This window comes from Pleurodeles waltl, chromosome 3_1 (genome assembly GCF_031143425.1).
Source record: "Pleurodeles waltl isolate 20211129_DDA chromosome 3_1, aPleWal1.hap1.20221129, whole genome shotgun sequence".
Lineage (NCBI taxonomy): Eukaryota > Metazoa > Chordata > Amphibia > Caudata > Salamandridae > Pleurodeles > Pleurodeles waltl.
Genome location: NC_090440.1, coordinates 560,737,080 through 560,764,121, shown reverse-complemented (window position 1 = coordinate 560,764,121; position 27,042 = coordinate 560,737,080). Strand labels below are relative to the sequence as shown.

Genomic DNA, 27,042 nt, shown 5'->3' with positions numbered 1-27,042 from the left:
GCTTTTGAAGCTCTGGATCACTGGAGCTGCTGTAAGAGGGGTGCGGAGGATGCCCGAGGCGGTGTTTGGGCCTGGAGAGACGGTGGGGGGAGGGGGACGGGTAGGTCCCAGCAGGGCAGGCTGAGTGCCCCACCATATGGTCCCTTGGGAGGGGAGCAGGCAGGCCCCTGACATCTGGACTAAGGAGACTAAGAAGCCTTTTTTTTTTCTTCCCCTTTTTGGCTTGTTTTTTGAATTGGGGCCTGCCTGTCCTTGATGCCTGACCTCAAGATGGTGACTGCTGCCCACTTTTCTGGAACTTTCTGGAGGCTGGCCAGCCAGGTGCAGGAGTTGGAGGACTGATCTGCTGGTCATGTTTATGGGTGCAGATTGGTGCTTATGCCTGTCCACTGGCTCTTTCACCACCCCCCCCCCCCCCCTTTTTTTTTAAATATATGGTGAGAGCTTCGTCCCGGCAGATTTTGGCTGGTCCTTCCTGAAGGAGTGGTGTTTATCATAGGCCTGAGGATCTTTGGGGTGGGGGGCAGGTGGGGGGTGGGGGGTGGTTTGGAGGAGTGTGAGCTGTTAGGTGCTTATGCCTTGGAGGAAACCACAATCTACTAAGGTCTCTGACTTTTTTTTCTCTGGCCAAAGGTGAGTCCCCTGTGTCGCAGGAACCCGGTGACATGGAACTCACTAAAGATGATCTCCTGGCCTCTCTCCGCACCTTTAAGGCGGAATTGCGAGAGGAGCTTACAGCGGATTTGAGGTCAGCTCTGAAGGCGCTACAGTCGGATGTTACTGGCCACCTGACCTCTCTCCAGGTGGACGTTGATTCGGTGGGGACCCGCGCGTTGGACCTGGAAACCCAGGTCCAAGAGCTAAAACAGCAAGTTAAACCGTTGGAGCAGGAGGTTGCCCAACTTCAATCGCAACTCCAGCAATCACTTCTTAAATGTGAGGACTTGGAAAATCGGTCTTGGCGAGAACACATCAGAGTGAGGGGGCTGGAGAAGAGTAGCGAGGGTCCCGACTTGGAAGTGTTTGTATTGGGCCTTTTATCGCAACTTTTAGGTGATGACCATCCCGAGGTGCAGATTGAAGGGTGCCAATTGAAGGTGCTAAATGTAGACTTCCAGGATATTGTGCTGCCACACTACAAATACTTTGTGGGATTACGATTGAGTTGAATGCACGGAATATACAGTATTGGTGGACCTTTCCTTTTGGCATTGCCTTTGAACTGAACTTAAGCCGTACCATTTTGTGGAAAGTGGGGAGGCGGCAGCATTGTTTGGTTTACAGGAAAAAGGTGGAGACAATGGTGGCCCGAGGCCAGAGGTGGTGCATCCCCGGGAGACTTCCACTTTGTCTTGAGGGGGAGATGTTTGGAGGCTGCTGAGGAGGAGAGCCTCCAGGGAGTAGTATGGGTCCCTCGTTGTGGGGCCTCTGGGCTGAGACGATCTCCACTAGCCGAGAGGGGCAGCGCTGGCCTAGTTCCACAACGGAGTTCAGGAGGTTGTGAGGAGGGGAAATCTGGCAGTTTGCTATTGGACGCAGCCTCTCTGTGTCGGTGCCCTTGTCACTCCCTCTGGGTCATAGCGGAGCTCCTATATCCCAGACTTCATATGAACTGTAAACTTTGGGTGGGGGCGGGTGGGGAGTGGATGGATCTCCCCGCTAGCCCATGGACACCTTGCGGAGTTGTCTGGTGACTTGTTAGACTCTTGTAGGCGTTCTGATGTTCAGTTTTGTAGTTTTCAGTTTGTTGTTTGCTTAATGTTATTTCCCACATGTACTAACTAGAGATAATGACTAGAGACGAGCTGAGAAGAGCTATTAACAAGTTCTTTCAGAATAATTGCCCTGGTGATCCCCCTCTTCCTGTCATTTGGGATGCCTTTAAGGCTACCATCAGGGGCACTTGTATATACCTAGCGACCTCATTGTCTCTCTTGCTTGCTCTCCCAGATTTTTTATTATATTATAGAGCGGCCCAGTTCCGGGTTATCGCGTAGTGGTCCCTTCGAGAATCAGATAAACTGTGGCTGCATATGGATAGGGTGGTGACAGGGCGAACTTTGTGGGATGTGATGTGGAAACCTAGGGAGGATCGTCCGAAAAATGCATATCTTTAGTACCCACATAGCTACTATTCTTAAGGTGTGGGAAGAGGTGACTCAAGCCCTCCACCTCACGACCTTCCCTTCACCACATACCCCAATTCATTATAATGCGGCCTTCCCTCCTGGAGCAACAATGGGACCCTTTGTTAGGTGGTGGGAGGGGGATGTCTCACTATTGCGGATCTCTTCCATGGGGAGCAGGTGCGCACCTTTTTGAAAATTGCTGTAGGGACTTTCATCTCCCTAGCTCCGCGTGCTTCCATTACAGTCGGTTACTTCATTGGGTTACTCAGCCCCATATGAGAGCGTCGGCCACCAGGGAGCTTCTTCCCATTGAGAGATTTGTTCAACAAGGGGGATTGAGGCGGGGCAGCATTTCCACACTATACAAGTTATTGTTACCCGCTCAGTGGCAGTGTGTTCCGTGTCATGTGGTGTTTTGGGAGCGGACGTTGGATGGCCCGATTGAGGAGGGTCTCTGGGCACGATTATTTCACGATATAGTCAAATATAATCACTCCATGGGGACCAGGGCAGCTCATTATAAACTTCTTTATGATTGGTATCTGTACCCGGAGAAGCTTAAACTCTTTCCTCAGACATCTGATAGATGTTGGCGTGGGTGCGGGATGTTAGGAGATTTTAGGCACAACTGGTGGGATTGTCCTGTTATTAAGCCCTTTTGGAAAGAAATCCTGTCGCATTTAAAAGCGATTCTAGGGTACCCTATTCCTACCTCACCGGCCTATGTATTGTTGGGTCTGCGTGCTCCTGAGTTACAACATCAAACACACAGTGATCGCTCCATCCTTTGGTTGGCCTTGGGGGCGGCTAAGACTGTCCTTGCGTCATATTGGAAGCAAAAAGATCCACCCCCCCTTTTACGCTGTGGTATGCCAGACTTTGGCGGGGGATTGCTATGGAACGCTTAGCAGACAAGTTGGATAATTCTCGACGGAGCTTTGATTATATTTAGGATCCACTGGTGAGATTTCTGTCCAGGGTTGTTCCGCTTACTAGTTGTAGTCCACAGCTGAGGGCACTGCATCTTTTCCATGTATAGGATTCAGTCCAGGTGGGGTTCTTCAGTAGAGGCATGGGGGAGATATGTCCTGGAGCCCTCCGTTCTCTTCTCTTTCTGGACCCCAAACCCCCACTTCTTTAGCATACTGGGCAGGTATGGACAAATAGTTAGTTTTTCTGCTATGGTTCATTTTTCTTTGTTTCATAGATAGGTAAATGTGTATTCTCTCCTCCTGAGGGGGCCGTTGGCCATTGCTGATGTGGGGATATGTAGCGGGGTGGGGTAATGCATTTATTACATTGTACTTCTGTTGCTCATGAAGGTCAAGATGCTCCCCCCCCCTTCTTTGAGGGAGGGGGTTAAGCAAAGTTGGCTTTTTGTCAGATTTGGTGTGATCTGATGTATGATGAGATTGTTTCTTAAAGGAAAATGCTAATAAAAATAGTTCCATATAAAAAAAAAAATGAAAAATCAAGTTCTGACAGACTAAAGACTGGCGGTCAACGTTTGACTTAACCGCTTTACCAGTGCTTGTTAATATATAGAATGTTGTGCAGCATTCCTGTATTCTGTATGCAAAACATTTGACTTCTTCCAGCTCTTGATTGGTATTCCTGTTTCAGCTTTGGAGAGATACTTTGCATTGTGGACCCTACAGCACTGAGCCCTCTAATCAGCAAGTTACAACAGGATATTAGGAGAATACTTAGTGCGTTATCTTTCTTGCAGGTTATACTGCACTAATTTTCAATCCACGTAAGTTGCTCATTTTAATAGTGAAAGCTAATGCTTGTGTTTGCTTTCGATGTTACTTCTTTAGGTTTACATGCAGACCTCCTAAAAGATGAGGCTGAGAGCACGCAAGGCTTCTCAGCAATCCAGTGACAGTCCCACGGTTCGTACGGGGCGAACGAAGCGCCGACATTCAGAGGTGGATGAGAGCCTACCATTGGGGGAAGGAAAAGTGCAGAAGAATGAAACGGGCTTATTATCCTCAATCAAGAACTTTATTCGAGGGAGTGCACCAAAAGTGTGCACACCTAAGGGTTGTGAGGTATGTATGAAGTATTTACCCATAATGGTGACTAATAGGTTAGTACAATGGCGTTGTTTTAGTTTAGTGATTTATGAAGTGCAACCCATGCAATGAAGTAATCTTGATGCGATAAATGGCCCAAGGTGTTATTTTGGCTTTGAATGTTTATTGCTGGACAGACTTTGTTGTTGTTAAAACTTTTTATTGAAGAGAAAGGAAACTTACGCTCAGAGCACAAGAAATGCAGCGATTTGAGATGCTTCAATCAATCTATTTATAAAGCGCACTACATACCTGTGAGGGTTTCAAGGCGCTGAAGGGGGAGGGAGTGCTGCTACTGCTCGAAGAGCCAGGTCTTGAGGTGTCTTCTGAAGGAAAGCAGGTCCTGGAGCTGTCTTAGGTCAGACTGGAGGGTATTCCAGGTCTTGGCGGCGAGGTAAGAGAAAGATCTGCGCCGGATGCGGGGGATGGAGGCGAGGGCGAGGTCAGCAGAGCGGAGTTGCCGTGTGGGGGTGTAGAAGAGTCTGCTGTTCAGGTAGGTCGGTCCGGTGTTAAGTGCTTTCTGTGCCTGGGTGAGGAGCTTGAAGGTGGTCCTGTTGTTGACGGGGAGCCAGTGAAGGTCTCTTAGGTGGGAGGTGATGTGGCTGTGGCGAGGTATGTTGAGGATCACATCTTAGAAAGAGAGCAGACCTAAATTTAGATGCAGAAATAAAATTCATAGGGCATTTAGTACAATCGTGATGTAAAGACCCACCACCACCCCTGCGATCAGTCGTCTTGATATGCACGCCAAGTGCCCCACATTTTGTTCCATTACTTGGCACAGACCCTACCCTGATGATAAGCTACACGTTCTGTTCTTTGACACCTGTCTAGATTGAATTTACATTCTTCCAGTTGGGGAGGGGACACTGCACCCAAGACACATGCTCTGTTGCACTTAGCCAAAATTGCGGCCGTTGTCAGCCAGATCCTTTGACATCTTGGCCAGTTCTCTTCTCCTGGACCATTTCAAAGGAGCAGCTTGACATCAAGGGCAGACTGTCTGCCAGAGCATTCTAGTCCTTATCTGAAACACATTTGCCCCTGAGAGCTATATAGACGGGCACATCTATAGTATATGAAAGAAAGTTCCTTCTAGTCCACAACCTCTCGGGCAAAGCAGCGACCCCCCCCCCCCCCCCCCCCCCCCCCCAACCAATCTTGCGCAAACGTACCCATGTTCTGTGCAGTATCTGTAGGTGGATCAAGCTGAAGCGGGTTGTTTTGCTACCTCTCTTGAGCTCTGGATAGCATCTGTCCAGTCATCATCCTCAAGCCTATCACTCCCCCAGGACGGTCAGTGGGTCTAGGACATTGTTCATTTTTGGTCTATATAATGGAGGCAGCTCTGCTCTTCAGCGGGGCCAAAAGGAGGTGGTCCTCCGGTGGTGCTGCATCTGGCAGTTGGTCTCCCAACAGGCTATGGCATTGAAGGGCATGCCCTAGTTGCAAATATCTATAGTGTTTGGCCTCTGCTAACTCATAATCTTCTTGCAGGATCTCCAATATCACCATCACCTGCTCTCTTCACACATTACCCAAATATTCGATACCTGTCAGAGCCCAATTTGTGAACCCACCAAGGGCCCAAAGTCCAACAGGAGGTCACTGTTCCATAACTGGCTCTTAGCTGTCATCCACCATTGACAGTCACTAATTGTGCAGCCTAATAGTACCTGAGAATGCTGGGGCAGCCAACACCCCCAATTCCAAATCCCTACCAAACACCTCCTACTGTACTGTAGTGTGAGAGCTACTCCCTCTGTCCCGTAGTAACAACCTCATCTCATGGTCAAAGTTCTTAAAAACGACCAGGGGTACCTTGTAGGGAGTATTTTGGAGAAGGTATAACAGGTGTGGTAATGCCATCCTTTTCTTCCAGATCTCCGGTAACGTAGATGCCCAGGTATACAAAACCGTCCTGTACTATTGGTGTGGTCCAGCTTAAAGGTGGTCTTGGAGCGTCTCCAGCAAGTGGAAATATCAGGAACTTGCCCCAGTTGATTTGTTACCTGGAGTGTTTCCCCGAAGATTCGGAAGACCTGCAGTATCCGATCTGTGGACAAGTGGTTTACTGACCTAAAGCAATGCCATCAACATAAACGGAAATATGTTCCTCCCTTGTCTCCGTAGTACTCGCACCGCTTATTAGGTGGTCCTGATGGACTTAGGCCACCAGCGGCTCAAGTGCCAGGGCAAACAACATGGGGGAAGAGAATACACCCCTGTCGCATTCCCCTCTTTGGGTAAAGGCCCTGGATAATGTGGCATTGACTCAGGTTTGTGCCATCGAGTCTCGGTAGAGAAGTTGTACCTAGCTGTAAATCTTTGGGCCGAAGCCCAATTGATCGAGGGCTGTGAATATATCATTCCACTTGACACTGTTGTTTGCCATTTTGGCATCCGGGGTGAGGATTACAGATTGATCAGATGTTGGTGCTTTAGTCCTGTGCAGCACCCCATGGAGGCATCTCAAATGTAGACGTGTGCGAATATGCAGCACAGGAGGCTGACTGGTCCAGGTGAATTATTTTAGTGATTACTGATCACAGCCTGGATGCAGGCCTTCGCTAGCACTTTGACCTCCAGGTTTAGTAGAGAGAGAGGGCCTGTAAGAGCTGCATTCCATTGGTGGCTGGCCCTTTTTTGGAATCACAATGATGGTTGTGGCCCTCTGGTCCACAGGCGGACACCCTTCCTCCAGGTTGGAGCATGGCTAGCATGTGCTCCGCCACTTTGTCATACATTTATAAAGCTCTACCATTTGGTCTTGGCGCTTTGGCTGTTTGAAGGTCTCGCAATGCCAGTGCTCAACGGTCAGATACCTGTCTAGAGTATTCCTGTTCTCGTCTGAAAGCTTTGGAAGAGTTATGTCCTTCAGGAGGTCACTGCATTCCTCCTCAGACCTTTGGGATGCAGAAGCTTACATTCATTCATAGTATGCAGCAAAAGCTTTTGCAATAGCGTCATTGGTCACTTGGATAAACCCATCTTTGTCTGCTGTCTCCCTGACTAAACTTTGCCCCGATCTCTCTTACTGAGCCATGCAAGGGGTTTATAGGCCTTGCTCCCTGTGTCGTACACTCTGCGCTATGTTGCTAGTGCGTAAGCACGGGCATGATGTTCCACCAACATCCTCAATTCATACTGATTAAGATGCTGGTGTTGGAGACGAGAGTCCATCGCCCCATCCACTAAGTCGTGACTACACTGAGTCAGCGTCATGCTAGAGCGCCTTGCACTGCCGTCTGTGCACAATTTCTCCCCCCCCCCCCCCCCAAAATTAGATCTTGTGCATGACCTCAGATAACTGTTTTAAAACCAATCCTTGAGAAAGCATGTGAAAGAAACCGTGCCTTAGTTTTCTTGGAAATATTAGCCGGCCCTCTCTCTCAATTTGTCCTTGACCTGTGCTTCAGGTGCCAGGGGTTAATCCTGGGGGTGAGGGAGAATTGGGGGGGGGGGGGGGGAATGGCGTCCTAACTGGGCCATGCAGTGTCACTCCCTCCGGAGAGTGATCTGAGATCCTGCGTGGATTGTGTCCCTGAATTTCCCCACATGGGCCTGATGGGTGAGTACAGAGTCTAGGCGGGAATAGCTACTGTGCGCTGCTGAGAAGTTGATATATTCTCACATCCAGGGTTGTGTCAAACCAGAGATCCACCAGGCCCATCATCTCTATGAAGGCCTTGCAGCAACTGATTCTCCCTGGGTTTGTGCTCTTGACTGTCTATCCATCATAGGATCTGCCACTGAGTTCAGGTCTTCCCCCTGTTATAAGGATCCAAGTTGGCATCGCTAAAAGTAGGGTCCCAATATTGGCAAGTGTTTGTGCTTGTAGCTTTGGTGGGCCAATATGGAACAGATGTTCAGCCTTCCCATCTTCCTGACACCCCCACAAACCTACCCAGTGGATCGCACCAAGTGCAGGCTGGTATAAAGGGTATTTATTTATTTCGTGGTGTAGCCTACATGCACCATCAGGGAGTACCCATATCTGTCCAGGGCCTTTTATCAGTCGCCTTTCAGGTACGTTTCCTGCAAGAGGGCTAGGTCAGGGGCATGCCTACTCGGATACTGAAGGACTACGATGCGCTTGATCTTACTACCCAACCCATTGAGGTTCCATGTCAATATTTTTATGGTCTGTAAATTTGGTGCTTCTGTCTAGTGAGGCGTGTATCAAGTGTGATCTACATGCCCACCCAAAGTGTTGCTGTCGTCCTCCACCCCATTGTCTTGTGACTTTGTTTACCCCTAATCAGCTGCATCGTGTCTGAGCTGCGTTAAAAGCAAATGCAAACTTCAGAAGCTCGTTTCCAGAAGACACACATCCCCCTTCCTTCTACCCTGCTGTGTGGGCTTAGAACTACCCATCTCCTTAACTTGCATAGTGCCTGTCGCCCATATAAAAACTTAAAAATCTAGTGGGTTGGCCAGTGCCGCTTTGACCAGCCTATGACCCAAAAACAGAAAAAGTTTAACTTCACTCCCTTTCGCACTGAACTGATCCATACCTCTGAAGTACAAGCATTGCCAGCAAAGTGTCTGCCTCTGCTGTGTCTCCACCAGTGCTCCTGCTCGTTTCTTCGCCCCGGGGTGTGCCACCTGTCCAACCATTTCCAGGCCTTCTCGGGAGAGGTGAAATGCTTAGATATACCTTCTGCTATTTCTTTCCGGTGCTCCGGGTATAACATCATGTTCTTAAGTTCCTGCTGTCAAAGCACTTTTTTGACCTCATTGAAACTGCACATTTGTTGTTGCACTTGAAGGGTGAAGTCCAGGAAAAAACAAATTGAGGTGTTTTCAAAACTGCACCTGCAGCAAGGACCATTTTCCTACATTGGCCCTTCGGGGACTCCCACCACCCTGCTATTATTTTCTCCTCTCTGTCCCCCTCCTGGCCCTTGAGTTTGGCAGCGACAAGAGCATGTTGCTTAGTAAGGAGTTGTACCTGATTTTCAAAGTTATTGGGTATCAACTGCAGGTGATTGATATGTGACTCGGCTGCAGTGACCTCCATGTTTGTGTTTTATTTTTTTATTTTTTTAATGTCTGCCCAGAGGATTGCGACATAGACGGTCACTCAGTCCACTTTAGGTTCGAGTGAGCCCTTGAGGTCTTGGATAGGCCCCATCAAGGGTGCTCCAGTTGGCACAGCTCTGCTCTTCGATCATTAACCATGTCTTTCACCATCATGACTCCAACAGTCATCTAAGCCACAGTGTACTTGTCCATTGTATTAGTCTGCATAGGTGGTAACCCCTTATTGCTCACCATATCCCAAGAGTCGACATCTTGGTGGGTCCCAGCTCGTTGGATGGCTCGGTCTTCTTACAGTCTCACCTCTCAGGCTGTGCTGCTAGCCCCCGGGACCAGTTCACCCGCCCCGTCCAGCACAGGAGCACTCGCAATGCCTTGTCATATGATCAGGACCTCTGGGGTGTTTGTGCTCACGCCCAAATGCTCAGTATCCAGGTGCTCCTGAAGCTACAGGACTAGAATGCCCTGGGCACCCGGCAGGGCTCCCTGCTAGGCAGTAGATGCTGGGTGAAGCAAGCCTTGGGCCCCTGGAACTCCCTGCTGTCGCCACAGAATACAGGTCTGGTTAAAGCAGTTTGCTGGATGGATCTCCCCACCCAAATGAAACTGCAGTCACTTGGCTCCTCTACAAGGGTTAGTCCAAAGACACCTGGTGAGGCTTGTCTGCTATTGCGGGCTGGATCGCATAAGCTAAGGCTCTCTTCGCCACTGGACCCTGTGAAATCAAACAAGGGGAAGGTCTGCAGTGCTTGGTATTACTTGGGCTCACTGATCCCAGCAGTGGGGAAGTTTTGTTGGCGGTGCCCCCTTACTCTGTGGCCTAGCTGCTCTCCAACCATGTACCCAGACAGGGTACTGCAGGAGAGATGGGAGAAAGCGACCAGAGCCCTGCCACCTCCTGGCAGCCATGGGAAGGATTATGATGACTGGCAACTTCTCAACCGGCTCCTGGATAGATGCAGGCAAGTTTACACACTGTCAAAGCAGCATTCAGGAGTGTATACTTGTACAGATGGTTGGGGATTTAGTCTAGCGGTGACGGAGGTAGCTCTCTATTCGGTCATCTTGGCTGGTGCCTAGCCACACCCTAATTAGAGAGAGAGTTAATACCACTCAGTGAATTGATCATCAGATCTTCTACTATCCCTCTTTATAATGAGTTTAAATGGAAATTATCCTGCAATGTGAAATCGTATTAAGGTAGTAGAAGTGGTGGAAAGGGTATTAAAGACGAATTTCTGATTAGTGGGAAAATGAGACGGAAGCAGATTGGAGATATCTTTGTGAATGAGGTTTTGCTTGCATAAGAGATGTGTATACAGCCATCAAGAGGCTGAAAACGTCTAATAGCACTGTCTTGAGGACTTTGTTGATGTCAAGATTAGAAGAAATCTGTAATTACATACATTGGATTTCATATGTATTCAGTTTGTCGACCTTGCTAAAGGCTCTCGTCAATGGAAATGATCAAATGTTTGTGAGATAACGGAGTATTTTGTACATATCAAAATAAGCAATTTTAATTGATGCAAACATATGATGTGCTCTTATTACTTGGCGCGTCTTCTAAATGCATATATACTGAGATAATGGATAGTTCTCCTTTATAAAAAAGCACACGAATGAGCTTCGTCATGTCTAAGGAATCCATAAAATATATGAATGGAAGAACACTTACTGTAAACCACTGCAAAGACATGTTCTGTTCATGATATAGACATTTGCTGATGTTACCTAAGCAAGAAAAGCAATATGTTTAGTAACACGGAAACAAATGTCATTACAACCTAACATTGTTGTGCATATCAATATACTAGTTTTTAAACGGCTAGTGACAATATTGAACAAGGTAATCCTTGTCATGCACATTAAATGAACTGAGGAGTCTGGGTTCTGGATTATGTCATGTTAGATTTTTCTCATAATGGCGGGCTACAAGCATTAAATATTTGAAACCACCTTCTGCAAAATTCCTGGTTGTGTATATGGTCAATGTGGATCTGGAAGGTACATATGGCTAACTTAGTGTAGAGCCCTCTGGGTAAAACATGGTGTGATAATTCCCTCCACAGTAAAAGTATCTCAGAAGCGGAGCAAGTGGAACAAAACAAATTTTCCTGTTTTTCAAAGGAAATGTATGGATATTTATAAAATACAGAAAACAAAATAAAAAGAAAATAATCTTGCATATCTGATGTAGATTGTAGGCATGCTGTAATTTGCTGTGCTACATGATGACTTAAAAATTATTTTATCAACGGTACTTTTTATAATTAAATTAGATATTGATGCACCACTAAACATGCAGAACTAGCAAAAGAAAAACAAGCATTTTTAATGAAATGGGTCTCATGTTTGCTCAGGTTAAAGCTATTAAAGTTGTAAACTCCTAACCGGACTTTTCTTGCCACACAAACTGAAAATGAAAAGTAAAACAGTTTCACATAAGTGAGCCAACGGCCGCCATGACCTTGAATAAGACAAAAGGAAACCAGAAGTTAGTTAGCAGTGAAACATAGCGACAAAAGTGCAATTATCCATGTAACCGGCAAAAGTGCAAATATCCATGTAACAGGGTGGATGTGATGCAAAGTGCTAGACTACTGCCCAGCAAGAGTGCGCTGCCTACAAAATAAAGAGAAAAAGTAGTCCAGAAACCGTATAGAAAACATGGAGCCTCGTATGTTTTCAGTAGCAGGCCGGTGTGCTCAAGGAAGGCAAAACAACGGAAAAGGCATGACGTATGCATGCCTTTCACTAATGAAATCAAGCGAATTTTAAAAGGCAAGTCCACGAACCAACCAAATTGATGGGCGTGGTAAAGAGCCCACAGAGAGATTACAACAGGGACAGAGCGCTTTGCGTGCTCGACTCTTACAAACATTTAAAAAATGGATGGTGTAAATCTTAATTATTAAACATTGCATTTTTGGAGAATGTTTAGTTTGACGAAGCTAGGCACCTAGCTTGTTTTTTCATATAATTTGTTACACAGGATCACATTTAGACAAACAAGGCAAAACCTGGAGAGGAAGGTTATGCTTGTATCCTGTGAATAACAATAGTATCACAGGTTAAGGAGGCTGGATGGACACTATACATCATTCCTTTTCTAATGTAACAGTCCCTCAAAAGGGTTGGTCAAGGCTCCCTTTAATGGATAGATTGATACTACCTTTAGTGAGTTACTCTTCAGTTTCCCCTGGTTAAAGTCCAGGCAAAACTCCCTGATTTAACAGTGCCTCGAACGGTTGGCTCCTGATGCGTTTGGGTGAGCAACTTTTAGTATAATTGACCCTGCTGATCTGCAGCATTATCAAGGGTTGAAAAGTATTGTCCTTTATGAGGAAAAAGTGTTGGATGGAGAAGCATGTTTGTGTCATCAGTGTTAAGGGCCTTTGACTTCATTAAGAACTGCATAATCTGTCTAGAGATGCTACACCAGAGCTAAATCGGTCCTTCATTTTGCTTCTGTTAAAGCACATTTGAGTGCCATTAGTGATGGCAGAAAATGCCCGTCTTTGGAAACTTAAAGAACATATTGTTTTTAAATTTAATAAGATATTTGCCTTTTTTATAAACAACTGTTGGGTAGAAGAGACCTTTTCCGATTGATACATTTTCATTTAGATGCTTTTTCTTAACAGTATTCCCACATCAGTACCTTTCCAGGACCGGCTGGTGGTGCCATGGGGCTACAACCAAGACTGCACCCACCAGCCATGTTGACACTGGTATAGGCACCAGCCTGTGCAATGATGTCTGTTTCTGTTTTTCCACTCTATCAATGTAGTCCAGAGCAGGTTCTCTGCTCTTTTATTGACCAAATATTTTCCCCCTTACTCAGCTAGTAGGTAACATCTCTCCTCCGATGACTTCGGAGTTCCAACAATGCTATAAGCGACATCTCCATGTGGTGCCTTTGATCCGACCATGTCAGAGTGACCAGCAATTCATATCTCCAGATATACCCAAAAGCCATCGGAGTGTAAGGCCAAGTTATTTTTGGCCAAGGCCTGGAAGGGCATGCTGAAACATACACCTATTGAGATGTCTCCTTTGAGGGAATTATATCCAAAATCTTCTACCACAAGAAAAACAATACAGTGCCATAGGAGGGAGAAATATACTTTTCCTCTTTGAGCAAACTATCTTGGCACCATTTGGAGCTACACTGCCGTTTCCTGACGACAATCTCATCCTTACACACTTATAGTACTGGAGAAGACTCAGCTGGGATTTCTGACTCATTCTCCTGACCCTGTGCACATCAAGGCATTCTGTCAGGCTATGTTGGACATCTTCACAGCTCAAAAGGGGCTCCTGCATCCTTTGAGAGACTCTTGATTTGGCACCTCTGATTTGTTGTCTTAGGGTTCTGCCCCCTTAAAGGCTTCAGCCTTGGCTCCCCAAAAATTGTAAACTATGCCACCCCAAGCATCACCCATAGAGCCAGTCTTGGCGATGTATTTAGTTGTTACTGGTGCCCCATGGGTGTAGGAAGCTGGCCCAGTGTGTGGTGGTGGAGGAGAGGGGGGAGGGGGCGGACCAGTGGTGGTTGGGGGGGGGGGAGGGGGAGTAACAGACCCAGGGGATCCATCAGTACCACCACCACCTGTATTGGAGAATCTTCTCAGATCTGGAGGACCGAAGATTCTTCCAGCAGGACCTCATTCTTAGGTGGCTGCGGATGCAGAAGAGTGACACCTTCACTCCAAGGGAAATTCCTTCTTGCGGCAGCTGAAGTCTTGCTGACCCCGGAGGACGCACAGACGTGGAAATGTTGCAGATTGCTGACAGGAGCTGCTGAAACAATATTGCAAGGAGAAATCTTCTCCGGTGTTGCAGTCTTGTTTGGTTACTGTGTTGCTCAGCAGCAGTTCTGGAGGGCAGAAGAGATCTTTGTAGAGGAGTCCTGATGGAATCTTGCACTACAAATCTGATGACCCACCTCAAGGGAGTCCGTGAACATCCCAAAAAGGATGTTTGGTCACTCTTGAATGACCACCTATCAGTAAGAGTGTCTGACGTCAGGTACCTGCCCTACCCAGTAAGATGCTCCCAGAGGCCTCTGCAAATCTTGTTTCGAAGATGGCAGAACCAAGTGGCCAGCTGAATGAGCTCTGGGCACTCCTCTTTCCTTTGTGTTTTTATGCCAGAGCAGGGACCCGTGGCCCCTGGACTGCTGCAAGCCAGGTTATGCAAGTAGAGCACCAAATGTGCCCTTCAAAGCAAACTGGTGGTGTCGGGAGGCTACCCTTCCCCAGCCCTGCAACACCTATTTTCAAAGGAGGGGATGTTGCACCCCTCTCCTACAGGAAATCCTTTGTCCTGCTGTCCCCTGCTTGAACTCATCAAGCAGCAGGAGGGCAGAGTTGTGTCTGTGGGCTGCAGCCGCGCAGGCTGCCCGCAGACCCTGGAAGACTGATAGGAGCAGAACTTGGGGTTCCCCTTAGGAATCCCCAGAGTGCATTGAAACATGCAACCAATAGCGGAATCAGTATTGGTGTTTTATTCAGACATGTTTGAAACATGCCCAGGTTCGGAGTTAACATTATGTAGCTGGCCACAAGGTAGTGACCAGTGGCTAGTGCATAGCTAAAATGGCTTCTCTGCACTTACGAAGTCAGGGAATTGGAACTGTAGTTCGTAGGGGCATCTCGGCTCATGTAGGAGTGCCCACACACGCAGGGACCTGCATCCTGCCCTTTGAGCTGAAAGGGTCTACCATAGGGGTGATTTATAGTGACCTGTAGGGAAAGGTTGCATGCACCTTTTCACGCAGGCTGCAAATGGCAGGCCTGCAGACAGTTTGCATGGGTGCATAATGCATGCTGCAGCCCATGGGGTACCACTGGGTACCTAAGTGCAGTATACTAGGGACTTACATGGGTACACCAGTTTGCCAATTGTGGGGTGTAACAAGTGCTAAAGCAAATTCATTTGGAGAGAGCACAATCACTGGGGTCCTGGTTATTAGGATGCCAGTGAAAACAGTCTAAACACACTGACACAGGCAAGAAGTGGGGGTCATCATGGCAGAAAGTGGTACCCCCCTCCCCCCAAATAAAACTCCCAAAAACGAAGCACAAGACTGTTCTTGCCCCGTTGAGTCTTTGTCAGTGTAAAGAGCTGGAGAATCCATCTGCATTGGAGTGATCACATATGTGTGACTTGAGGTCGGTTTGAACAAGGAAGTGAGTGCCAAACAGGTATGACCTCAGCTTCTTTGAGGCCCAGACCACAGCAAAGGCCTCCCTTTCAATGGCTGATCAGCACTTTCTCTGGGAGTCAACCTACCTAAAAAAACAGGTTGATCCTGGCCCTCTTGATTAAGTTGGGAAAGTACTGCCCCTATCCCTACCTCTAAAGCATCTGTCTGGACAATGAATTGCTTTGAGTATTAAGGGCTTTGAGAATGGCACATGGCCTGTTATAAGACATCAAAGGCTTTTTGGCAGCTAGCTGTCCATAAGATTTTCTTGGGCATCCTTTTGGATATGAGGTAATTTAAAGGGGCTACAATAGAGCCATACCCTTTTATGAACCTTCTGTAATAGCCAGTAAGGACTTTGAAGGCTCTGACTTGAGTTTGAACAGTAGAGACCACCCAATCAATTATGGTTTGGATTTTGCACTGTAGTGACTGAATTTGGCCTCCCCCTGTGAGGTGGCCCAAATAAATCACTTTGTCCTGCCCGATCTGTCCTTTGGATGCCTTGATAGTGGGGCCTGTCTTTTCTAAGGCCCCCAGTACACTTCCAAGATGGACCTGGTGATCCTCCCAGATGGAGCTAAAGACAGCTATATCATCTATGTATGCTGAAACGAAGCTTTCCAGGCCTTGGAACTTTATTCACCAACCTTTGAAATGTTTTAGGGGCATTCTTCAAACCAAAGGACATCACTGACGTTATTGTGCCCACTAGGTGTTGAGAATGCTGTTTTGGGTTTTGTAGCATCAGACAACTTGATGTGGCGTTGTGAGCGTCAGTGACTTGGTATGTGTCCAAGGTGGTGGTGTGGTGTTCATGGGACACCAGTTTTTCAGCCACCATTGTGACAGTGGCACCTGTGTCACTGTAGGCCTCAGCCTCAATATCATTCAAAAGCAGATGCTGCCTGTACTTAACCATATTAAGGGAACCAACAGCTAGGGTGGCAACGTCGGTGCCACCCTCCGAGACCAAAACTGCCTGTGGTCTCCCTGACTAACCCAGAGCCCACTGCAGACCCCAAGGGGGATCCAGACTACACCCTTGGACTGACTACTACCACCAGTGCTATTGCTAGGGGCATTAGCGGTAGAAGGGGTGGTGGTAGCAGTTAGGCTTGGTGCTATTTTTAGAACAGTTTGTCACCTGCCCTACAGCCTTTTTATCTACAGATATTGCACCAAGGTTTCCTATGGTGGGATGAGGAAGAAGACGATTGAGTCCCACTCCCAGGAGAGTTTTGTGGGCATGATGAAGACTCCTTTTTACTTTTAGATTTGTCCCCATCTTTCTCCTGATTCTTGGGAGAATCTTTCTTCTTCCGGTCACTTCCAGTGCGAGTTGTTTTTGTAATTTTTAAATTCTTTTATTTTTTAAATTTTTTTTACACCCATTCTGGTGGGAACCCATTTCTCTGCCATCTTTCCCGGTGCTTGGGCAGAGGTCAGATCTGAGTACACCAGATACTGATGCAGTTTGTCAGAATAGCAATAGTTAAGAATGTGCTCCCTCATAAGATTATACCAGCCGTGATAGTCATGCACAGTAGTGCCATGCAACCAGCCTTCCAGCACCTGGACAGAGCTGTCAACAAAATCTACCCAGTCTTGGAGGACTCCTTCTGTGTCTCCCTAAGCTAATCCGCTTATTCCTGTGGTCAACCCAAACCCATCAGTGAGAGCATCCTTAAGCACTTGATAATTGTCTGCATCTTTCTCCCTAACAGGAGTTTGTTCCTCCCCTTGTCAGCAAAGGAACGCTACAATATGACTGCCCACTGCCTTTGAGCGACCTTCTGAACTTTACAGGCCCTCTCCAAAGCAGTAATCCACTAGTGGATGTTGTCTCCAGCCTTGTAAGATAGGACTATTTTGCTAAGATTCCTGGAGTCGTAGGAGTCCTCCCTGACCCTGGTCTCTCTATAGCTGTTGTTGATGCCACCCTGGGGTGTCAACCCCAAATTCTCTCTCCCTCTCCACTGCTAAGGTCTCCCTATCTAGGGCTAACTGATGCTGCTGCAGCTTCAGTCTGGCCTCTTCTAGTCTGTCTACTGAATTCCCTATTTGGGGACCCCTTCTCCCCCTGAGCTAATGTGGTAAGTCTCATCAGAAGCTGCTGAGACTTGAATGTGGACTGATGAGGAATTATCCCTCCTCCTGGGGACCCTTTTGATCCCCCCCCCCCCCCCCCCCCCCCCTTCCAGGAGAAAAGTGGGCCTACTTGGATGTCCCCCTTTTCACTGCCATGAGTGATCCCAATAGGGCTATGCTGTTCCCCAAAATCTTCCTGACCCTCCCCAGTAGGGTCTAAGTCTATCCTGTTTAACACTGGAAGGTCAGTCTCCACTTCCTGAACGACCTGGCTTTCTGAGTTTTGGAGGTTGTATTGACTTAGCAATCCCAGGAGTAGAGTTTTTTGTTGGGATTTCTCACTGTCGTCAGTTTCCTAGAGGGACATAACTCCCCCAGTCCCTAAAAGGTGAGGCCCTCATACTGAGATTCTGAGGCCTGGGATGTGTCCTCTACTGAATGCATGGTACCTAGAGTAGCGTGAGTGCACCTACCTACTCTAAGGTTCTGTACTTCCTAAAGTTTTAGAGGGAGGCCTATGCTAGACCCCCAACTTACCTAAACGAAAAGCCTAGAAATCCCTACTACAGTGTAATGTATCCCCATGGCTAGTAGTGACCTTTCCTGTGGAACATCACTGGGGACAAAGTGGTAAAGCAATTGCAAGTGTCTTATCCCACTGCTGCACCATCAATATAGGAGGCTGGCCCAGTGTGGTGGACACCAATGGTGTTGCACTTTATAATGGGTCCAAGCAAACACCTATCAGTGAGTGTTGGTGTCTAGACAGCCATGGCTCTCTGTGGTAGCTGTGTTGAGCAGCCAAGACTTATCTAGAAGGCACAGTAGTCACAACACATGAAAGGTACCACACAGTGTTGCAAAAATAAAGGTACTTAGTTATAGGCACACCAAACTAGACTACCATAGGTATACTTCCCTCTGGAAGTATGAACACAGCAAATACACACAAGTAAGTAATTAGGAATAGCATACGTTATCAAGGGCCCTAAAAGGGAGAGCAACCATATACTAAAAAAATGGAATGTGAATGGGTGTCTCCCACCAGAGTGTGTGGTTTAGTTAGACAATCGCTGGGAGAGAGTGGAACCCCAGAAGTAAGTATCTAGAAGGTCCCCAGTTTCCAGAGGCAAAGAGGTAAGTTACTTGGTAATCCCATAGGCTAACATGGGGATGTCTTGGTTGGAAATTGCCGAAGTAGGACGGGACCAGTGGAACCCAAGGGTGGATTCTGGGCAAAGATCTGCAAAAGAAGGGGACAGAGTCCAGTCCAGGTGGGACAGAAGCCAGTGCCCACCCTTCTGTGGCTGAAGGTCCAGGTCGACGGTGATGGTTGAAATCAACCTGGGGGGGAGGGAGGGGGAGGGGGTGGTTGGGGGTCCAGGAGCTGCAGAGGAGTCCCTGAAATCACCTATGAGCTGTCTCTTGATGGTCACCGGATTGCAGACAGGTTAGTGGTCAGAAAGGCCACCACCAAGCACAAGGAAATGCAAGAGAAGCCTGTGGAAACTTTGCAGAGCTGTGGAGGAACAGCAAGGGCCTGGGGACTCGACCCGTGGAGGGGAGTCTGGGCTGATCCTCATAAGATAGGAGAGCCGGCAGAAGCAATTGGAGCCCCCACAAGCAGCCTACTGGCAGGTACAGTAAGAAGCAGTCAGGCCCAGTCAGCACACCTGAAGAGGAGTCCCATATCGCTGGAACCACAGTGCGCTGGGGGCCAGGGGGTTACTTGGAGCCTGCAGATGTCTTGGAGCAAGAGTCGGCAAGCCTTGTTTGCTGCAACAGTTGCAGTGCACAGGGATTCTGTCCTGATGGAAGAGCAAGGGCTCATCGTCTCACACGTTGAACAGAAGGCAGAGAGAACCTAGGGGATCCCTCAGAACCACCATCTGTGTTGGAGAATTTTCACAGACCCGGAGGACAGAAGATCCCACCAGCCGGACGTTGGTGCCCTAGGTGCCTGCGGATGCAGGAGAGTGACTTTCCCTCCAATGGAGATTCCTTCTTGCTGCAGCTAAAGTCTTGCCAACCCAGAGGATGCACAGCTGTGGAAATGGTGCATATTGCTGACAGGTGCCACAGAAACAATGTTGCAAGGAGAAGTCTCAGACGTTAGTCTTGTTCGGTTCCTGTGTTGCCAACCTACTGTTCCGGAGGCCAGGAGCAGGAGAGGTCTTTGCAGAGGAGCCCTGATGGAAATTTGCATGGCAAATCTGGGGACCCACCCTCAAGGAAATCTCTAAATAGCCTAAAAAGGGGATTTGGTCACTCTCTGGAGGGGTCTCTGACGTCAGGTACTTGGCCTACCCAGTCAGATGCTCCCAGAGGCCTCTGCAAATCTTGTTTCCTAGATGGCAGAACCAAGTGGCCACCTGGAGAAGCTCTGGGCACCACCAACAGGGTGGTGCTGGACAGGGGAGTGGACACTTCCCTTTCCTTTTTTTGTTTCGACAGGTGCAGGGATCAGTGAAAACCAGATTATGCTAGGAGGGCGTCAGATGTGCCCTTGAAAGCAAACTGGTGACGTGGGGAAGGCTATACCTTCCCGGCCCTGTAACACCTTTTTCCAGAGGCGGAGGTTGCACCCCTTTCCTACAGCAACTCCTTTGTTCTGGTCAAGCAGCAGGAGGGCAGAATCGTGTCTGAGGGGCTGCAGCAGCGCTGGCTGCCTTCAGACCCTGGAAGACTGGTAGGAGCAGAACTGGATGATTCTCTTTGGAACCCCTTGAGTGCATCAAATCATGCCACCAATACTGGAATCGGTATTGGGGTAGGATTCTGACATGTTTGATACCAACCATGCCCAGGTTCGGTGTTACCATTATGTAGCTGGACCACAGACCAGTACATAGCTAAAATTGCTTTCCCACTCTTAAGAAGTCCAGGAAATTGGAACTGGAGTTCGTAGGGGCACCTCTGCTCATGCAGGGTTACCCACAGAGACTGGGACCTACTCCCTGCCCTTAGGTTGAAAAGGGTGTACATTACCGTGACCTGTAGTGAAACAGTGCATGCAACTTTTCTCACAGGCTGCAAATGGCAGGCTGTAGACAGTTTGCATGGGCTCCCATGGGTGGCATATACATGCTGCACTCATGGGGAACCTCTGGTTTAAGAGTGCCCAGGGTACCTAAGTACCATATACTAAGAACTTATAGGGGTACACCATTATGCCAATTGTGGGTTGTAAGAAGTACCAAAGCAACTAAATTTGGAGAGAGCACAATTACTGGGGTCCTGGTCAACAGGATCCCAGGGAAAACACTCAAAGCACACTGACATCAGGCAAAACGTGGGGGTAACCATGTCAGAGGGAGAGGACTTTTACAGTATGACTGCATTATCTGGGGCTGACTCCAACCCCATAACCATGCGTGATATGGAATATGGGTGCAGGACATAACTCCATCTGCTCCTACTTACATATTCAGGTTATTAACTTGATTTTCAAATTACCTAATAGCCAGTTACCTCTTCAGAAGGAGATATTCCTCACCCTTCTGGGCCCTCAGCTGTTAGATTGTTCTCCTTAACCTAAGTGGTATATAAAGCTACAGAAGTTCTGGATGTAACTTTTGTCTGTTGATGTTCCAAAGTGTGAAATTTTAACTGAAATTTCAGTTTACTTCTTCAGTTAACAATGCTCAACAGACTAGATCGGGAAATTGAAGCTTCTCTCCAGTTAATAATCTTTGGTCAGTATCCAGATCAGCAGGGTCGGTCTGATCGAGACATAGTGGTAGATAAGAAGTTTATATTTTACGCAATACTGTTGGGGAAGCGGGAAATATGCAGAAAATGGGTTTCTAAGACCCCTCCAGGCCACTCAGATTGGCTGAAGGACCTTTTTTGCACTGTAGAACTGGATCAAATGACGGGGGCGGGACAGGGCGAGGGGGAACTTTTGGGCACCATTATTGAATTGGAAATCAAGACATTGAGATAAAGAATTCTTTTTTTTGTTGTTTAAGTATTACTGAATGAAAGTGTATTTCTGTTATTGGTCCAATGATTTTATATCTTGCTCTGAAATCCTCCTGGAACTGGGACAGTCTGAGGATTGTTTGAGAGGAAAGAGCAACCCCTGGCCAAGGAAAAACTTCTCGTCTTGGTTGAAAAGGAGGTTTATATAAGGCCTAGGGTGAATGAAGAAAAAAAACAAAAAAAAAAAACAATGCTCAACAGGAACCTATGTTGAATTAAGGAGAAGTCCTTCTTGGGCCCAGCAGTCCACAGACAAACTGTAGAACTTCATAGGCCTGCTCTGGGTCAAATTCTAGTCCTCACAGCGATCACTAAAGAGCCGGGTGGTTGAAACTTAATTCTGCAAACATGCAGTGGCGCAGGCAGGGAAACCTGTTTTCTCTCATGGCAGGAGCGTTTTTAAATCTCTCGCCATGCGGGAGCAAACACCAAGTCCACTCCCAGAGGGCGGGAGCTAGGCTGCTGAGAGCAAACTCGATCTGTTTCCCTGGCTGCATTGATGCGGGCAGGAAAACTGACCTAAATATTACTCCTGCCCATAGGAAGCAGCATTAGGCACTGCTCTCTGAGGTTGAGAGCAATGCAGACTCCTGTATACTGGGGCTGCAGGTGCCATGGGGCTCTCCTGCCGCCTCCAGCGAGACTATGGTGGGTGCCTTGTTGGGGAATCTCCCTTTACATTTCAGGTCCCCAGGTATGGGGTCCATTAGACAGAAATCAGGGATAGGGTCACCCAAGCCTAAAGAGGCTCGGGGAGGGGGGCTCTCCTTATTAATTTTTAGAAACTGTCCTGAGGCATTGGGGTCCCAGGAGATATTGTCAACTGTTCTCACCCACCTCCCCCCCAGCAATCCATGATATCCTGCATCCCAAACAGATCAAATTTTGGCCCTACCATGGTATACAGACTGCTCTACTGGTATAGAAAAAGCCACAATGCTGCTAGATCGGGGAAGCTCAGCAGCTATCACCTTCCTAGATCCTACTTCAGTTGATACGGTGAACCACAATATTCTCACTAAGACTACAGAGTGCTGAAATTTCAGGACTAGTCCTTTCCTGGCTCAAGTCCTTTCTCAAAGATAGGTCTTTCTAGTTCTTTGATGGAGGCTGTATGTCAGGATCGTTCCTTCTAAAATGTGGAGTACCCCAGGGCTCATCTGAGTCCTACTCCTTTTAACGTCTACGTGAGGCCATGTGTAGATATCTTCCATTCCTTCAGGATTTCGATAATCTCCTATGCAGACAATACTCATAATCTCCTCCTCATTAGGTTCCTGTTTACAGAAAGTTGCAAGCTGGATGAGCAGCTCCTGCCTTAACATTTTTGCCTAGGATCATGAGCTCTGTTTTATCTCCATTAAGTCTAACCCTTCCATGAGTCTGAGTTGGCCAGCCTGCCTAGCGCCCCTCTCCCTCCCCGCTCTGAAAACAGCTTTAGAAAGCCTATAAAAATGACTGGCTAAATCCCTGAATTTTTTTATCCTCAAGTAATGAACCTCACAACCACCTGCTATGGCATACCCAGGATGCAACGAAAAATTCTCCCTCTTTTCCTCCTATCTCGAAGACGCTGGTGACCCAGGCCCTTATGCTTTCCAGCCTGGACTATGGCAACACTCTATTTGAGAGCCCCACTAGCTACAATTAAATTGTAGGTGGTATATAGTTTAGCCGCCCGCATTTTGTACAATTTACCAAGACATGAGTACACGTGACAAGCCTTGAGTTTTCTCCATTGGCCCCAAACGCTGAGAGGATCAAGTTTAAATCTCTCTATCTCCCATAGGGTACTCCTTGACAAGCGCTCTCCGATCTCTCGCACTGTATCTCCCTATAGCCCCGGGAGCACCTTGCGATCCCCCAAATGCACATTTGGCCACAGTACAGATAGTAAGAAGGGCAGAATACGGAGGACACTCCTTTGCCTATAATGCAACCAAACTATGGAATAGTCTTCCCCACTCTCTGAAATCAGCCAAAAAGGAGCTCCCTTTTTGAAAATCATTAAAGACTTGGCTCTTCCAGAGCAGCTTAATCTAATCCCCCTTGAACTATTCTATGCCACACTCAGCACTTGGGATACCTATGGGTAGCTACATGCTCTTTAAGTGCTATATAGAATAGAATAACAAGATGGAGCTGAATGACTCCACCTACTGGCATGTAGGGGTACAACTCGAAAAACTTCTGGATCCAGTCTGATGCCAGGGAATATTGTAAGATAAGCAATCTATGGCTAGATAGTCTCTACCAGAAAAGGCATTACTGAAGGTAAGTATCTTTTTGTTTGGCTCTCCTCTGTTGTAAGGTGTATGGATATAAGAATTCTATGACAGGGGAGGGCACAAGCATTGGCGTAGCCTGTATTAGTGGGTCTGGCTTCCAGCCTTTTGGTTTTGCAAATGAATGCGATTTTGTTAAAAAATTAAATAAAAAAAATAGTAGTAAGGGGGGGGTGGGGCGGGGGGTCTGTGCTTACAGCAGTAGAGGTGGTCATCTCTTAATGTTTTGGTATAATTTTGCAAAAAAATTAAGATGGCTGCCCCAGGCATGCACATTCTTAAGGAGTAAACGTTTAATGTTTTTGTGATAATATTAAACAGTGGCCATCCGAACATGTGCATTCATACTTGCACACTGCCATCTTTGAATGGGTTAGTAGCCCATTCTGAGAAGGCTGTCCCCCTGAATGCGCACACACACAGGCAGCAATTTTGAAATGGATTTAAAGCCCATTCAGAAATGGATGCTGTTTGCACACATTTTTAACACCGAAATTGTTTAAAAGAAAAAGAAAATGCTGCACTTTATATGCCTGTTTTCTTTGCTTAAAATTATTTAAAAATTGACTGGTGTATTCAAAATGTCTTCAAGGGATCTCACTGGTGTGTGGAAACAATCCACTGTTTGTGAATGCAAAGAAGATGTTTGTGGATGGGGTGTACTTGCTCACTGGAGCGAAATTTATTCAGCCAAAGGGGCCAGAAAAGAGTGAGGAACGATTCACAGCTTACAATGGCTTTTTGAGTTTGGGTAGAGTCACCGCTGTCACAAAGATGGCACAGGAATACTAGCAAGAGAGCAACATGAATGTGGGTCAAAAGATCTTTCCTTCGATCTCCACCAGCTGGGTTAAACATCTAAAAGTGAAGTAGGAGAAGCTCATCACTGGGCTCCTGCCTATCACTTCACTAGATCGGGGGCTACAAATTTTATAACCTACTCTATGGGAAACCGAAAGGACTTTCAGTCCCCTTTATAATGTAAACTTAACTTTCTGTGTTCAGGAAGAAAGAGAAAACCCATCAAAGAGAAGTCGTATTGAGCGGGATCTCGATAACAACTTAATCTCATCTACTCCACGCACAGGAGAAAAGCCGATTTCTCGAGTACGTCGGAAAAGTCAAGTTAATGGAGGTGTGTAAATTCGGGTGTTTATATTGCCTCACCATATGCAGTCTGTATAAGCGTGTAGCTGTCTTTGAGTGTGGGAAGGACGCATCCGGGGAAGGGTCAGAGCGTTAGCTCAGCATTCTGCTTAGGGCTACTTTCTGATGAGCATGGAGTGTTGCAGTCCTGGACGATGTCCTGAACCAGCATCAATCTTCGTTCAAGCAAGTGTGGTACAAGGTGACTGGAGAGGTGAGGCTGTGGCTGCCTCATGGACCAGCAAAAACAGAATGGATAGACTACACTAAGAGCTGCTTCTAGGCCCTATTTAGAAAATTAGGTGTCTATAAATGAATCTGGATTGATGTTGGAGCACTCACACATCTAGGGCTGCTCCATTCATCTCTTTGGGGATCACACTGCATAGTTCTCCATATACACACAGCTGAGAGAAAGGGGAGCTCAGCATGCAGAACATGACTGCATCCAGGGTTGGTGGGAAGGGGTGGTAGTAGTGCACACTGTTGGGCTTGGCCAGTTGTGATGTGTACAACTTCCAAAGGAAGCAGCTGATGTATTATTTCAGTGGCTTGCTGAGTATAGTAGGTTAGGGGTTTGCTGATAGCTTATTTGCTCATTGAGTACTCGTCCTCTCAGTTGAGTGTCAATGTGGAAGTCATGCTTTGTAATTGGAGCCCCTTTTGGTGGTGTTTGTTTTGCAGAGGCTGGTAGTTATGAAGTGGTCACTCCGCATGTAAAGCAAAATGGGAAGCTTGAAGAAGCTTGTGCCCCCGGCAGCCCTCCTAGGACCACCCTACTGGGGACCATCTTCTCTCCTGTGTTCAACTTCTTCTCACCAGCAAATAAAAACGGTAACTAGCAGAAACATTTGTAAACTGTAAATGTAGGGATTATGCAAATGTTCTCTTATTGTCCTCTTTCTGTGAACCTTCTATCCCAAGATACTCCTCGATACAGTCTTGCCAGTAATGTCTCCCTTTGTGGAAATCTTGACCTGTGGTGGTGAAATGACACCCTACTTTTCTGTAGGTACTCTGATGTTAAAGTTGGTTTTCTTTGCTGATTTCCTCTGTGGGCTTTGGCAAAGCATTAATAAATAAATTATTCTAAACATGTGCATAACTAATTTTAGGGACATCTGGCTGTGATTCCCCAGGCCAAGCTGTGGAAGCCGAAGAAATAGTAAAACAGCTTGACATCGAAAATGTGGATGAGCTAACTACCAGCATTGCAACAACCACCAATGGTGCTGCCTACTCCACCCAGGTCCTGCAAGTTCGATCTGCCATAAATAATGGTTTGGAGGAGGTAGAGGAGGCACCAGACCGGGACATGCCTCCACTTACAGGTGAGGTTTAATGTTTGCATTGTTGTAGGTTGTGAAAGCCATCAGAGCACATTAGTTCATTGCATACACTGTTAAGCTTCTTGTAAACATTTGACGGGGGCGTTTTTCTTCTTTAGTCTAAACTATAATTGAACACAGCAAGTAGTCTAAGGATTTTTCCTATACTTACAGTTTAAATATACACTCCCCAAATAGTTTATCTGTATCAGTACATTTTGAAGTTTCAGCATTCAAGACAACTTAAAGCAACTGTTTATTGTTGCATCAGTGCCAGTACCTCCCTCAAGGTAACTGTTTGAGGTTAACATTGATGCTTGAAGCACACACTTTTATTAGTGCCTGGAAAGTTAGGCTTAAGATTGGAACGCAGTTTAGATCTGATAGTCGCCCTTCTGAAAGTATCTTAATGAAGGTTTGCATGTTCCTTTGTTTGGTAGGTTTCCTTAGAGCAGTGGTTCCCAACCTTTTGACTTCTGTGGACCCCCACTTTATCAGTACTGGAACCTGGGGACCCCCACTGAATCATTATTTGAATCCAGGGCCCCCCCCCAGTGAGTCATTACTGAAAGCTGGGGACCTAAACTGTTAATATTATCAATTTTCTAAGCAGTCATAGACTCCCTGAGGAGGCTTTGCCGACCCCCAGTGGTCCCCGGACCACAGGTTGGGAACCACTGCCTTAGAGGATGAATTGCTTTAATCAGTTATCCCCCTTTCCCTTAGAACTTACATAGGGTGAGT

At 47.1% G+C, this 27,042-nt stretch overlaps 1 protein-coding gene across 3 annotated transcripts in view; it reads left to right on the top strand.

Annotated features, from left to right (window-relative positions):
* Positions 1 to 27,042, top strand: part of CTDSPL2 (CTD small phosphatase like 2) — a 408,424-nt gene that overhangs the window by 65,642 nt on the left and 315,740 nt on the right. For all 3 annotated transcript variants that reach the window (XM_069222959.1, XM_069222958.1, XM_069222960.1), the window contains 4 exons: positions 3,950 to 4,183; positions 24,830 to 24,959; positions 25,655 to 25,804; positions 26,086 to 26,301. In XM_069222959.1, the coding sequence (XP_069079060.1) occupies positions 3,974 to 4,183; positions 24,830 to 24,959; positions 25,655 to 25,804; positions 26,086 to 26,301 (706 nt within the window). In that variant the 5' untranslated portion in view covers positions 3,950 to 3,973. The remainder of the gene's footprint in view (positions 1 to 3,949; positions 4,184 to 24,829; positions 24,960 to 25,654; positions 25,805 to 26,085; positions 26,302 to 27,042) is intronic.